Source organism: Rana temporaria, chromosome 1, assembly GCF_905171775.1.
Source record: "Rana temporaria chromosome 1, aRanTem1.1, whole genome shotgun sequence".
Lineage (NCBI taxonomy): Eukaryota > Metazoa > Chordata > Amphibia > Anura > Ranidae > Rana > Rana temporaria.
The window spans coordinates 78,836,500-78,852,595 of NC_053489.1; the positions used below are offsets into that span (position 1 = coordinate 78,836,500).

A 16,096-nucleotide genomic window follows, 5' to 3' on the forward strand; every position below is an offset into this window, starting at 1 on the left:
GGGGTTTCCAGCCTCAGGAAGCTTTGGGTTTCTGGTGATAATTGAGGACTATGTGACCTTTAAATGTCAGGTCAGATAACATCTGATGAGTGCGGCTTCATGGTGGTGATGTGCATTGTGAATAAAATGTTAAACACTCGTGTCTGTTCGTGTGTTGCGGGATTTGTTCTTGGATCCCATCTCTTCATCATCTGTGTTCATAATGTTGGCCGCCTGATTAGTTCTGGTGCTCAGTATCCCATCTACTATGCAGATGATATTTCAATTTATAACCTCACTTTCCTATTGCCTCATGTTTTCTGATATTTGCTATCTCTTATTTCCAGTCCTCTAATTTTCCTTAATGTGCACAGCTGGACAATGAGAGAAAATACATTCATTGCATTTTAGCAATGCATGCACATGGTCCTGCAAGGAATCCAATGAACTCCTCCACCTCATCTGTAGGCCAACACAGGAGAACTTAGGCAGGGCTGACAACACTGCTAGAGAATTTATTGCAACAGAGGCAGCACTTTAGCTTACTACAGGATACAGTAGGTGCTCACTGAAATTCTGGCAGGATAAACGGGTATTTTTCTATACATGGAGTATTTTTTTAAGAGATGTACTAAATGTTTTTTTTTTATTGTGAACAGACATACACTTTAAATCAGAATTTCAAGTCTTAAATCAAATTCATCTTTATTGCATACTTACATTTGACCAGCTTGGATTAATGTAAGTATACAAATCTAATAGCTGATGGACCACTGGGGAAGCTGATAATCACTCTAGTAATCAGTCAGTGCTACTACAGTGATAGCAGCGATCTTCTGGTCCCGTGCCGAGTGGTGATTTTCCCATCTCTACACATTATCAGAGAATACTTTGTATTTATTGAAAAAAATACAATGCATTCTGTGATTGGCAGCAGTGCCTAGCATCCAACCCCCTGCAGGAGGGAAGCCACTCGGTCCCACAGGATCACCTAGTGGCAGCCCATCCATCACTCAGTGGCGCCCCTAATCAATGGGCCTGGCCCCTAAACTACATGCAGGGCGCCGGACACATGTATTCCAATGTTTTTTTTTAAGCAGTCATCCCCTGCCCACCTCCGAGTACCATTCCTTGGTTCCACCCCTACCCACCTCTCAGTAATGGATACAGAACCAATTATCAATTTATGGTGCTAAGTAATTTGTATGTAATTTGTTAATGATAGGAGGTAAAATAGATCCCCTGTAGCCAGCAACAGTGGAGCACCCCCAGCAACAATAGACTCTGAACAGCTAGCAACGTAAAACGTTTGTAAAACATTACTTTCTTGTCTACCAACAGATGGACACACTGCAATAATCTGGAAATTAGCAAGAAAAAGAGACATGTAAATTGGATTATTTTAGTAGCTGGCAGTCAACGGAGGGGTTTGACAGGAGAGTCCAACACTGGATAAGTGAGAAGACAGGATGAGTCCATTCCAGTTTTCTGCCTCTCTATCATTCATTGGCTCTCTACAATCCGACCCGTCATATATTTTCATACATTGTCTTTGCAGAGTTCCAAATACCATCCCAAATGTAACCTCTGCTCTGCACATAACCTTTTCATCTCCCCCATTCTTGTCACTCCCTCAAACTCCTCTATTGAGAACCTTTTATAAGGATCTCTAAGTTTTTTTGAATTCCCTCTTACATGCCATTTGGCAACCCATGAGACCTTCAACCCTAAAAAAATGAAGGCTGTGGTTTATATTGTACAGAGCCAAGAAGCTGTGTGTGTGTCAATGGACGCACGCAGCCCAGCTCAGAATCGAGCCTGCATGTCCGCCTCCATAGCAAGCCCTTGCTATGGGGTAGACACAGAAGAGGAGGAGCCCAGATCGCCAGTGAGAGACCCTAGAAGAGGAGGTTTGTGGCTGCTGTGTGCAATACCATTGCACAGAACAGGTGAGCATAATATGTTTATAATTTTACTGTATTTGCCGGCGTATAAGACTACCCTTTATGCTTAAAATTTGGGCTCAACAATCGGGGGTCATCTTATACGTCGGATACAGACTGCGGGCGTCCATTTTTTAAAAGCTGCGCCTCCTCTTCGTGCTGTTACGTGATAGGCTCAGTGATCCGCCTATCACGGACATCGTCTCATCCTCGGCCTCGGACGAGAGGACGTTCGTGATAGGCGGAACACTGAACACAGGCTCTGCTGGGAAACTGAGTGTTGCGCCTATCATGGAACAGGTCGAGGAGGAGGCGCGGTTTTTAAAAAATGGACGCCCGCAGTCTGACTCACTCTGCCAGGCAAAAACGGAATGAAGATCGGCGAATTGAGGTGAGTCAATGGCACAGTTAGGCAATGGCACAGTTAGGCAATGGCATAGTGAGGCAATGGCACAGTGAGGCAATGGCACAGTGAGGTGAGGCAATGGCACAGTGACGTGAGGCACAGTGGGGGGTCGTCTTATATGGTGAGTATATCCCAAAACCAACATTTTAGCTGGAAAATTAGGGGGTCGTCTTATACACCCAGTCGTCTTGTATGCCGGCAAATACGGTAATTTAAAAAAATTGCCTTTACAAATGCTTTGAGGTTTTTTTACAACTTCAATACCAGTATGACTCTTCATTTTCAAAAAATTGTGGAAGAAAAGGAGTTCTTTTTATGGGTGGGTTCTCCTACTGTCCTGGCATGTTTAACAACAGAGAGTAAGGGAAACAGTTTTTGGTCTTTTTTTTTCTTTATATAGTAAAAGATTAAAAAACAGTGGTTATTAAAGTAGTTCTAAAAGGGGACAGTTTTTCTCTTAATGCATTCTTCTATGTGCAGTAGCCCCCCTCTGCCCCCCTAATACTTACCTGAGCCCACTGCTGTCAATTAAAATCAGTAAGCCAATGAGGAGAGAGAGGGCGGGGTCAAGCTGCGGCTCCATGTCTGAAAAGACACACAAAGCAGCAACTCGGCTTGGGTGCCCCCATAGCAAGTTGCTTGCTGTGAGGGCATTCGGCAGGAGGGAGGGACCCGGGACTCGAGAAGAGGATAATCTGACCACTGCACAGGTAAGTATAACATGGTTGTTATTTTTAAACCAAAAAAAAAAATAAGACATTTAAAAAAGACTTTAATATCACTTTAAATACCACCAGATGAAAGCGTTATCTGTCAAAAAAAAAAGGTGAAAAATTCACATGTTGCATGACGGAGTAGTTTTCAGTCAAACTATCACAGCACTGAAAACTGCAAAATTGGCCTGGTATACACAGGCTGGTACTAAAGTGGTTAAGAACCCCATAATCTGTAAGCTGTTTTATATAAAGGGATTGTTGTTCTTCTGCCATTACAATTGGGTTATATTATGTGGCCAGATAGTGCTTATCAGGCTTAATGCCATATCACTGTTGTACAATAGACAATATGATCTTTGCAGGCATTCTAGCGTCGTTATGGCGACATGTCTGTAAACATTTTAACACGTCTGTCATTTTTGGGTCAGTTGTCTATTAACAAAAAAAAAAACACAAGTTGATGTATTAATTAGGCTACTGGCCTATTCTAGGTTACTGCAATGAGCTTTGCACTGCAAAAGGCAGCTTAGCTCCATCTGGATTTCCATAGCAACCTGTACATGTCAAATTGGTTCCCCTAGTGTTTATTCTGCCAGAAGCCACTCCGAGCACACAGTATATTTCCTACAATACGGAACAGGGAGGCCCATTGTGGCGATATAAACTCAGACGCTGTACTGTTGCAGTGACACATGAATTACACATTGTCATGCTAATCGGAATCAGTTTAGTGAAGCATTGTAACACAACAGGGCTGAGCCAGATGCCCACAACAGAGCGTCACTGTTGAGAAACCTAACCCTCCTTCCGAGGGTCTCCAGCTCCATCATTAACATCCAACACGTCACATGTGTGCAGCTACCTGGAGGCGGAACCAGTGGAAATTGCACTTGAGAGATACTAAGACTTAATTTGTAAAGGCAAAGTGTTAGAAGCTGTGATCACAGAGCAGACTTCATTATTTTACTGAATATAGAAAACCGAAATCTGAATAATTTATGGGTTACTATATACAGTTGTGCTCATAAGTTTACATACCCTGGCAAAATGTATGATTTCTTAGCCATTTTTCAGAGAATATGAATGATAACACAAAAACCTTTCTTTCACTCATGATTAGTGTTTGGCTGAAGCCATTTAAAATCAATCAACTGTGTTTACTCTTTTTACATCATAATGACAACAGAAACTACCCAAATCATCTTGATCAAAAGTTTACATACCCTGGTGATTTTGGCCTGATAACATGCACACAAGTGGACACAAAGGGGTTTGAATAGCTTTTAGGCCCCTTTCCCACTGGGGTGGGAGGTGCGGTGGCGGTATAGCGGCGCTATACCGTTAGAATTGCCGCAGGATTCGGCCGCTAGCGGTGCAGAATTAATCCCCGCTAGCGGCCGAAAAAGGGTTAATACCGCCTGCAATGCGCCTCTGCAGACGCGCATCGCGGGCGGTATTACCGCGGTTTCCCATTGTTTTAAATGGGAAAGAGAGGTGAAGGAGCCATATACACACCGTTTCTCTCACCGCTCCAAAGATGCTGCTTGCAGGAGATTTTTTTCTCTCCTGTCAGCGCATCGCCTCAGTGTGAAAGCCCTCGGGCTTTCACATTGAGAATGCTGGGCAGGGGTTTTTCAGGCGGTATTTAGGCGCTATTTTTAGCGCTAAACCACCTGAAAAACTCCTCAGTGTGAAAGGGGCCTTAAAGGTAATCATCCTCACCTGTGATCTGTTTGCTTGTAATTAGTGTGTGTGTATAAAAGGTCAATGAGTTTCTAGACTCCTGACAGACCCTTGTATCTGTCATCCAGGGCTGCACTGATGTTTCTGGATTCTAAGTCATGGGGAAAGCAAAAGGATTGTCAAAGGATCTGCGGGAAAAGGTAGTTGAACTGTATAAAACAGGAAAGGGATATAAAAAGATATCCAAAGAATTGAGAATGACAATTAGCAGTGTTCAAACTCTAATCAAAAAGTGGAAAATGAGGGGTCCTGTTGAAACCAAACCACGGTCGGGTAGACCAACTAAAATTTCAGCTACAACTGCCAGGAAAATTGATCGGGAGGCAAAAAAAACCCCACAAATAACTTCAGGTGAAATACAGAACTCTCTGAAAACATGTGGTGTGGCTGTTTCAAGATGCACAAAAAGGAGGCACTTGAAGAAAGATGGGCTGCATGGTCGAGTCGCCAGAAGAAAGATGTTACTACGCAAATGCCACAAAGTATCCCGCTTACATTACGCCAAACAGCAGAGAGACAAGCTTCAAAACATCTGGCACAGTCATTTGGAGTAATGAGACCAAATTTTGCTTTTTGGCCACAACCATGAACGCTACATTTGGAGAGAAGTCAACAAGGCCTATGATGAAAGGTACACCATTCCTACTGTGAAACACGGAGGTGGATCGCTGATGTTTTGGGGATGTGTGAGCTACAAAGCCACAGGAAATTTGGTCAAAATGTATAGCAAGATGAATGCAGTATGTTATCAAAAAATACTGGAGGAACATTTGCATTCATCAGCCAGGAAGCTGCGCATGGGATGTACTTGGACATTCCAACATGACAATGGTCCAAAACACAAGGCCAAGCCGACCTGTCATTGGCTACAGCAGAATAATGCAGTTAATGCAAGACAGCCCAAGAATTTACATGAACTGGAGGCTTTTTACCAAGAGGATTGGGCAGCTTTACCATCTGAGAAGATAAAGAGCCTCGTTCAAAATACCACAAAATACTTCAAGCTGTCATTGATGTTAAAGGGAGCAATACATGGTATTAAGAACTGGGGTATGTAAACTTTTGATTAGGGTCATTTGGCTAGTTTCTATTGTCATTGTGATTTAAAAAGGGTAAACAGAGTTGATTGATAATAAATGGCTTCAGCCAAACACTAACAATGAGTGAAAGAAAAGTTTTTGTGTTATCATTTATAGTCTCTGAAAAATGGGCAAGAAATCATAAATTCTGCCAGGGTATGTAAACTTATGAGCACAACTGTACATGCACAACCCAGGTCTTATTGGGGCTCAAGATTGGGATAAATGAATGACTCCCAAAGTAATAAAGATAATTTGTCAAGTATGAGCAGCTAGATTAACAATTTTGTGAGTAGAGGTCATTATTGACATGAAGCACTGACTAAATTTAAAAGCGCCAGGTAACTCTTTCTGTCTGAATAGAAAAAGAAAAGAGGGCGAACTGGCCTAGTGCATTATCCAACAGATTTATTAAAAGATATGAATAAAATCATAAAGATGTACCAAAAATAAGTAAAAAATACGCTCATCAGGCCACATGTGTGACTATCTCTCATTGGATGCTCGAATCACCTAACCTGGGAGTGGGTGAGACGCGTTTCAAAGGACTGGTCTTCTTCTTCAGAGCTTGAAATGGCTTAATTCACAGTGCTTATAAATTTTTCTGTCTGGCAGCAAGGTCTGAGAACTAAGAATGCGCACAGGTGCACATTCCTATTTCCCTGCTGTAGCGTAGTTAATGTTTATTGGTAAGGGGCATTATACCTGAAGACTGAAAAAGGGTGTATTGCTGTCACAAAGCAGTTAAAGCGGAGGTTCACCCAAATAACATCTATATCAGACGAACTTCGTCTAACATGTACAGTCCGCATTTTTTTCTTTTTTTTACGCTGTACATACCGTATAATCTATAGTTGCAATCTGGCTTCCGGGTACTTCTCCCCGCGGGAGTAGGCGTTTCTATGCTGAGGAGGAATGTCCTCTGGGAGGTCGCCCAGATGATTGATGTCCTTTCAGAAAAAGTTCCCCCCTGCGGATAAGGCCCCACCCCCCGTATTGCGTAGGCACGTCACGAGTCACCGCGTTTCCCAAAGAAGCCGAACATGCAGAGCTGCGAGTCGGCTCTATACGGCGCCTGCGCACCGACTAGGAGCCGTGTAGAGCTGACTGCACAGGCGCCGTATAGAGCTTCTTCATGTTCGGCTTCTTTTGGAAACGCCGTGACTCGCGACGTACCTACGCAATACAGGGGAAGGGACTTATCCGCCGGGGGGAACTTTTTCTGAAAGGACGTCAATCATCTGGGCGACCTCCCAGAGGACATTCCTCCTCAGCATAAAAACGCCTACTCCCGCGGGGATAAGTACCCGGAAGCCAGATTGCAAATATAGATTATACGGTATGTACAGCGTAAAAAAATAAAAAAAATGCAGACTGTACATGTTAGAAGTATAAAGAAGTTGGTCTGATATAGATGCTATTTGGGTGAAACTCCGCTTTAAAGAGCGATTAAATAGTCTGCTACTGCATTATAATAAAGATTAGTAAATGGAACTGGTGCAAACTGTGGAGAAACCAGGATACCGGCACTCCAAATGGCCATAGCAGTCGTTAAATAATAGGCAAACCATTACTGAATTCCCCTTCTAGTCATTTGCACTACATTATTAAAAAGAAACCCTATACAGTGAACTTGCCCACTAATTTTGCCCCACTAGGGTAGCTGCATGCTATAAAAGTATAGGATAGATTTTTCCTTTTTATTTTGAGTTTACCACTCAAATGTCAGGTTTATCCGATTGCTATCTATGGACAACACCATTACTTTCTTTTTCTGTCACTTTTATAGAGTGGACCATTAGTACTCTAAAATATTAGTATGGGTTACACTGATAAATCCTAATACCAGCTAAATGAATATGTACAATACTGCAACTAAAAAAGTAGTGAGAGTCACAAAAGTGGATGAAGAAATGGGTTTTATGTAAATTACCACTATGAGTTATTGCTGTTATAATAAAAAAATCTACATATAACTTAAGAAAGCAAGCTGTAATACATTTTTTTAAAGATCGTGGCCACTCAGCATAAGTGTTACATATACGTGACAGTCAAAGAATAGTCTCTCCTGCATACTCCACTATATCAAGGGACTTACTGGTCAATATTGGTTGTCTCATGTCATTCAATACAAAATAAAGATAATTCATTTTGATTGAGGGACTTCATGCAATGGCCAAATTAACAACAGATGGGCGACAGAAATTGCTAAACACAGTTCGACTTACCTTTATGTTGATCAAACACTGAGGAGTTGCTGAAATCCATGTTTTTTCTCTCTTTATTTGCAGAAAAGACGGCGTGTATGACATCAGCTGGGATCCAGGATGGAGCTGCTGTTTTACAGCAATATCTGCATGTGCTTACAGCATTGCCTTTGTATGTGATGACACAAAATTGCCTTATGGATGCTGACTGGTGCCTGGGATAAACCCCATAAATATCACAGCATGGTATTCTTTGCTAGTTAGGATGCATGATGGAAAAAAGGTTCACTCATTGCTAAATGATGGCAAACCGTGTTGGCGAGCCAGTGTGGAATTGTGGTGAATGAATCATGTCTTTTGTTATAACTGGTGTAGAGGCAATGCAGCTCTCTCCAGCATCAGAAACAGGAATGTTGCTATAAAGCAAATAGAGATCTCAGAGGATGAATGATTACCGGAGTCACGGAGCTGCAGACTGAGCATGTGCGGGGCTGTCTGTGTAGCACTGATTGTAATGTGCAGCACTCACTACAGATATCAAACACTCTTAAAGTGTTGCAGGGGGAGGACGCTAACTGGATTCAAAGCAGAACAGAATTATACCACAAAGAAATGTGAGGACACAAGATACATACAGTGCTGTGAAAAAGTATTTGCCCCTTTCCTGATTTTTTCTTTTTTTGCATATATATATTTTTTCTTTATTTTTTATTGTTTGTTCCATAAATGTTAATTAGACTTTTTAAAAAGACGTGTACAAAAACATTATGCATAACATTCAATGTAAGGGCAGATACATTCGGGTACAGAAGAATACGGAGGAATAAATAAGTGAAAAGGCACCCTATCAAACAGATGTGCCCAAGGATCTATGGAAAATACTTATTTCCGTATAAATATGTTTAGCAAAAAAAGAAGGGCATAAAAAAAAGGGTTAATAAGTCTGTCATCATGATAATCACCCTGAATAGCGACTGTATATCCAGTCTGGTTGCTTACTGGGTGTCATTGAGGAAATTGCATTTTTTTTGCATATTTGTCACACTTAAATTGGTTGGAAACCACTAGTGCTTAAAAAAAGTAGGATTTTTAATAACAGCTTGCCTGTAACATCCTTTTCTTTGAGTACACCACGGGACACAGAGCCTTAGGCCTCGTACACACGATAGGATCGCCAGAGGACAACAGTCTGAAGGACCGTTTTCATCAGTCCAAACCGATCGTGTGTAGGCCCCATAGGTTATTTAACCTTCGGTCAAAAAAATTAGAACTTGCTTTAAAATTTAACCGATGGACTGGTAACCGATAGGTCAAAACCAATCGTTAGTATGCAAAAGCATCAGTTAAAAACCCGCGCATGCTCAGAATCAAGTCAACGCAGGCTTGGAAGCATTGAACTTCGTTTTTTGCAGCACGTCGTTGTGTTTTACGTCACCGCGTTCTGACACGATTGTTTTTTTAACTGATGGTGTGTATGCACGATGGATCATCAGTCAGCCTCATTGGTTAACCGATGACAACGGTCTTTCGGACCGTTCCTATCGGATGGACTGATCGTGTGTACGAGGCTTTAGTCATTGCATAGTGGGTTGTATGAGAAAAATAAATAAGGGTCTGGTGTCACCAGATACACACCTCCATCCCTGGGTTTTGCGTCAAAAAAGAAAAATTCGCCCTTGGGACTTTGAGTGAGGTGAGCACTATGGAGACAATAATATAACAGGAATAATTACAGTATATATTTAATTCAAGTAAAAAACAGTACATACATTAATGTCATGAACGTAAGCCAATTCATACAGAATACAGAAAATAGGTAAAATTATGTTGCAAGTAACTGTCCATATTAAAACACACACAAAAACACACACAAGCATCAAATGTATACCCGACGTGTTTCGCGAGGCTTAGCTCGCTCTTCAGGGGTAGATGCTCGTGGTGTACCTAAAATGAAAATGAAAGGATATAGTATGTAGTATGATATAACGGGCACAGGGTAAGGGGGGCCCTTGATATGGAAAACACCATACTCACCAATGGACATAGCCAAAGACCAGCGCATGTGAGGCTCCCAAATGGCGGGAGCGAGTGTCCTGCCAGGGAGCAGAGGAGGCGGGGCCAAACGAAGTCCCAACCGGGGCCAAATGGAAGGAGGGCACAGCATGGATGGAGTTTGTGTATCCCCAAGAGTCTATCTGGGTCCATAAGGAATATTGGCTCTAAACATAAGTATGTATATTAGATAGTTAGTAATAAGGTAGGTAAGCGTACAAAAACGCATGTATATCTATATGTAGATGAAGGACCTGAGCCAAGAGTGGTGAGAACATAGAGACTGAAGGGGAATGTGGTGAAAGATGCCAGAAACTGTCTGGTGTGATAAAAAAAACAAAAATCTGATGAGAAAGCAGAAAGAAAAGGAGAGTGAGAGTGAAATAGAGTGTAGGTGTGTGGTGAAGATTGTAATGAAGGAAGGAACAGACTGCAGGTAAATTCTCTGTCACCCTGATAATCACCCTGAATAGCTACTGTATATCCAGTCTGGTTGCTTACTGGGTGTCATCAAGAAAATTGCATTTTTTTGCATATTTGTGTCACACTTAAATTAGTTGGAAACCACTAGTGCTTAAAAAAAAGTAGGATTTTTAATAACAGCTTACCTGTAAAATCCTTTTCTTTAAGTACACCACGGAACACAGAGCCTTAGTCATTACATAGTGGGTTGTATGGGTCACCAGAGGTGATTGGACACTGGCACAACCAATGAGAACAAGTTCCCCTCCATACAACACCCCCTAAACAGGAAGTACCTTCGTTTTTGTAGCAAAGCAGTAAGGATCCCATAGAAGGGTGGGACCTCTGTGTCCCATGGTGTACGCAAAGAAAAGGATTTTACAGGTAAACTGTTATTAAAAATCCTACTTTCTTTATCGTACACCACGGGACACAGAGACTTAGTCATTACATAGTGGGATGTCCCAGAGCAATGCTCAATATGAATGGTGGGATTGATCTGATTGCCTGAAAGGACAAGCGATCCTATTGGACGCTTAGCAGGAGGAAAGAGACGCAGGGCAGAAGCATGGAGGACACAGGAGCCGCCGCCTGACCTGCTGCCTGTCCCACAGCTTGCTGCTGTCACTTGCTGCCTGACGCATCACCAAGATGGAGCTGTTCGCACTTCAGGAAAAAAGGAAGGCAAAACAATGTCTTGATTTAAATTAAACACCGACACAACCGGCGGGAAGAAAGGTAGGATGAGGGCGTAGAACAATTTTGTCTTTGTGACAAATTAAATAGGGCTCTTTACAAGAAAGAGCTGCTAACTCCGATACCCTTCTAGCAGAAGAGATAGCAATCATAAAGGCTTAAAAGAATCAAAGGAATATGGCGGATAGGTTCAAAAGTTTGCTGTTGCAGAACTGATAATACTAAGTTAAAATCCCAGGGAAACAAGGGCAATTTGACTGGCGGATTTATGCGCAGTACTCCCTGAATGAATGCCCGAACTAGGGAATGAGATGCTAATGGTTTTAGAAAAAAGACTGATAGAGCCGATATTTGACCCTTGATGGTACTCAGGCCAATTTCATATCCACTCCTAACTGGCAAAAGGCGAGAATCCTACTTATGGCAAACTTTAGAGGATTCCACCCCCTGGATTCACACCAGGAAACATACGCCTTCCAGACTCTGTAGTAGATTAGTCTGGAAGCTGGCTTTCTAGTAGACATGTGCACAGAAATTTTTTTCATTTTTTTTGTTCTGTTTCGTATCGTTCCGTAGGTTCGTTTCCGTTAGTTTTTCGTAAGACGCCCGTTTTCCTGTTCGTTCCCGTTCGTTTTTCGTACGACGCTATTTTTTCGTATTCCGATCGTTTCGTATTTTGGTTACCGTTTTATTTTCGTACATGCGGGATGGTTCGTTATTCTGTTTAATTCATGTTCGTTACTTGTTAGACAATAATTTTCGTGAATTTTCGTTGTTTTGTACTTTCGTAAATATATCACGGGATTCGCGGCACTTTCAACACGCGGCTCATCCATATTAACTATTGTTAAGCCCCATACACTTGGTCAGACTTTTTTAACAACAAACATAAAAACGATCGTTTTACCGAACGTTTGTTCGTTTTTAAACTCCATCAGAAAACCATTTTTGGGTTCCAGGTTCAAAAGTCTGGCCAACTGATCTCCCTTCAGACGAAAATCCACAGAAAAGTTTATTTGGCTTTACTGTACTACTGTACTCAGCACAAAAGAGAAGCTGCTTCACTAAATAACTACACTCACTGCCCATTCAAAAAAACGAAAATTACATCTATAACAAAAGATTTGTATTCTGTATTTTGAAACCAAATTACGAACAGAAAAAAGGAATTCAGAATACAGAATACAAATCTTTTGTTATAGATGTCATATGAACATACAAACAGAAAAATGATTCAAACAAAATACAGAATGAAAATCTTTTGTTAGATGTCATATGAACATACGAATGAAAATCAAAATACGAACAGAACAAGGATTCAAACAAAATACAGAATGCAAGTCTTTTTCGTTCTTTTGCTGTTTTCGTTTTGTCGTATTTTCGTCGGATCGTTCGTTCGTATTTGCGGTTGTTCGTTATGCGGGTCATTCGTAATCCTGTCGTTTTCGTATTTTGGTGCTTTAATTTTTTCGTATGTACACATTATTCTGCGGGTACGAAAATAACATTCGTACGAACGGGAATGCACATATCTACTTTCTAGCATTAATGAGTGTAGAAAGAACTGGACCTGAGAGTCCTTGTTTCTTCAAAATGTGGGTCTCAGTAGCCAGACCGTCAAATTTAGCTTCTGTAAGGAAGGGTGGAACACTGGACCGTGTGATAGCAGGTTGTGACGTAGTGGAAGCACCCAAGGTCTTCCTACCACCATCTTTATGATCTCGGCGTACCAAGACCTCCTGGGCCAATTTGGGAACACTAGGAGTACTGGTGTTCCCTCCTTCTTGATCCTGCCCAGCAATCTCTGTAAGAGAGGGATCGGGGGGAATGCATAGATCAGTGAAAACTGATTCCAAGGAATTGTCAGAGCATACGGTCCGTAGGCCAGCGGATCTCTCGTTCTGGACACAAAGTTGTCCAACTTTCTGTTGATCCTGGAAGCTAGTAGGTCTACATCCGGGGGTTCTCCATCTCTGGCACACTGCCTGAAAGACATCAGGGTGAATAGAACACTCTCCTGGTGACAGTTGCTGGTGACTTAGATAGTCCACTTGGCAGTTTTCTAACCCTGGAATGAAGATTGCAGAAAGACAAGGAACATGTTTTTCTGCCAATATTGAAAAATTTGATTCACCTCTTTCTGAGCATCCCGGCTCCGGGTGCCTCCTTGGTGATTTATATAAGCTACTGCAGTAGCATTGTTGGATTGAATTCGAACTGGGTGGCCCTGTAACCTGTGTGTCCTGGTTCTGAGGGCTAAGTATACTGCCTGAATTTCCAGTATGTTGATGGGCAGGCTCTCCTCGGTTTTGGCCCAGGTACCCTGGGCTGAAGCTTCTTCTAGTACTGCTCCCCAGCCCAACACTCTAGCATCTGTCGACACCACCTTCCAGGTGACTGGGAGAAAGGACCTTCTTTTCCGCAAGTTTTTGGTCTTTAGCCACCAACTGAAGCTTTGGCGCACCTGTACAGACAGGTGCATGGGTAAATCCAGAGCTTGGCTTTTCCTGTTCCAGGCAGCCAGAATGCTGCCCTGCAGTAGTCTCGAATGAAACTGGGCGTAAGGAACAGCCTCGAAGGAGGCCACCATCTTCCCTAATAGCCCTTATGCAAAGGCGAATTGATGGTCCCTTCTTCGACCTGACTTTGTGGATCAATTCTCTTAGGGACTCGATCTTTGGCTCTGGCAGGAATACCCTGCTTTGGGCTGTGTCTATGATCATGCCCAAATACTCTACCCTTCTTAGGGCTTGTAGAGAGGATTTCTATAGGTTTATGATCCATCCTAAATGCTCCAGGTATCTCACTGTATTGAACACTGCATGATCCAGTCCTGCTACTGACTGATCTATCACAAGTAGATCGTCTAGAGCTGTCACCGTTATGCCCTGTGCTCTCAAGTGTGCCAACAGTGGGGCAAGAACTTTTGTAAATACCCGGGGTGCAGTGGCCAAACCAAAAGGTAGAGCCACAAACTGAAAGTGGCAATGCTCTACTGCAAACCTTGGGAATTTTTGGTGAGTGGGATAAATAGGCACATGTAAATAGGCATCCTTGATGTCTATAGACGCCAAATACTCCCCGCCTTGTAGGGTGGCGACCACGGACCGAATGGTTTCCATTCGGAAATGGCGAATGTTCAGAGACTGGTTTTGATCCTTTAGGTCCAGAATGGGTCTGACGTCTCCATTTGGTTTTGGAACCACAAAGAGGTTTGAATAAAACCCTGCACCCTGCTCTTTTAGGGGGACTTCCTTGATTACCCCCTGAGACAGCAAATGATCAAAATCTCGAAAGAAAGAATCTCTCTTTAGTGGATCTTTGGAGACCCCTGAACTTCGGACCTGATAGTGTGGGGTCTCTTGAAATTCCAGGTTGTACCCCAGAGATACAGCAGAAACCACCCATTTGTCCTGGATCTCTGTCTGCCAAGCTGCTGAAAACTGGCGAAGGAAGATTTGGGGCTTTGCTTGTTAGCTCTTCCCATATGGAAGAAAAATATATTTCCAATATATTTATAAAAAAAATCTATTTTAAATATATTTACAATATATTGGCCTACGCTAATATATTTTTACATCTATTCCAAAAATGTAAATTAAAATATTTTTTCCAAAGGCATATATTTGAAAATATATTTTTTTAAATATATTTGCCAGATATTTTTGAGTATCTAAAAAAATGCATTTAAACATATATTTTTAAATATACTTGTAAAGGCATTCCAAAAATATAATTTAAATGCATTTTCCAAAGACATATATTGGAAAATATATTTTTTAAATATATTCTTCAGATTTTTTTTAACACATAAAAAAGTAATTTCAACATATATTTTTACATATATTTGTAAAAGAGTACCAAAAATATAATTTAAATATATTTTCCAAATGCATATATGTGAAAATATATGTTTGTAAATATATTTTCCAGATATTTTTGAACATATAAAAAAATGCATTTAAACATATATCTTTAAATGTACTTGTAAATGCATTCCAAAATATAATTTTAATGTATTTTCCAAACACATATATTGGAAAATATATTTTTTAAATATATTCTTCAGATTTTTTAACACATAAAAAAGTATTTTCAACATATATATTTTACATATATTTGTAAATGCATTCTACAAATACAATTTAAATGTATTTTCCAAAGATATATATTAGAAAATATATTTTTAAAATATGATTTTCTGAAAATATTTAATGTCTAATAAAGACATTTCAACATATATTTTTTCAGATAATTTTGTAAGATTGACTTGGAAAAAACAAACTATGATATAGATAACATTCTAGATACATTTATAAGAGACTCACTCCCATTTTAAAATGGTTTGTTTTACTTTTTTTAAATAAAAAAATAAAATAAAAACCAAAAGATTCAAATAAAATATTTTATTTGTTTATAAGATTTTAAGCACATAATCCATTTAATACAAAGCAGATAAATCTCTTGCATCCATTTTCTTTTCCCAAATAATTTTTGTACAAGTCATTCTGAATTGAGAAAGCTTGTCGGCTGACCAGCAAAATGTCCTAAAATACAGCAGGTCCAGTTAGCTTGATTTATTGATTGACCTGAATGAGTGAGAACCTTCACAGACATCCACCTCCACAGTCCAAGTATCTTGTCTGCTTAAGCCTCGTACACAGGATCGGACTTCAAACAAACTTTTCCTTGGATTTTTGTCCGAAGGGAGTTGGCCAGGCACACCCATAGCATACACACACTAGGACTTTTCTGCAAACTTTCCTAAAACTTTCCCAACATCACGTGGTTTTTCTGCTCTTTACCGCCACAC

General features: G+C 40.9%; 1 protein-coding gene across 1 annotated transcript in view; it reads right to left on the reverse strand.

Annotated features, from left to right (window-relative positions):
- ANKRD55 (ankyrin repeat domain 55) overlaps nt 1-8,569 on the reverse strand; it is a 144,435-nt gene extending 135,866 nt beyond the window's left edge. The window contains exon 1 of the mRNA XM_040339518.1: nt 8,095-8,569. Coding sequence (XP_040195452.1) covers nt 8,095-8,134 — 40 coding nt within the window. The 5' untranslated portion in view covers nt 8,135-8,569. The remainder of the gene's footprint in view (nt 1-8,094) is intronic.
- Between the last annotated feature and the right edge of the window lie 7,527 nt (nt 8,570-16,096).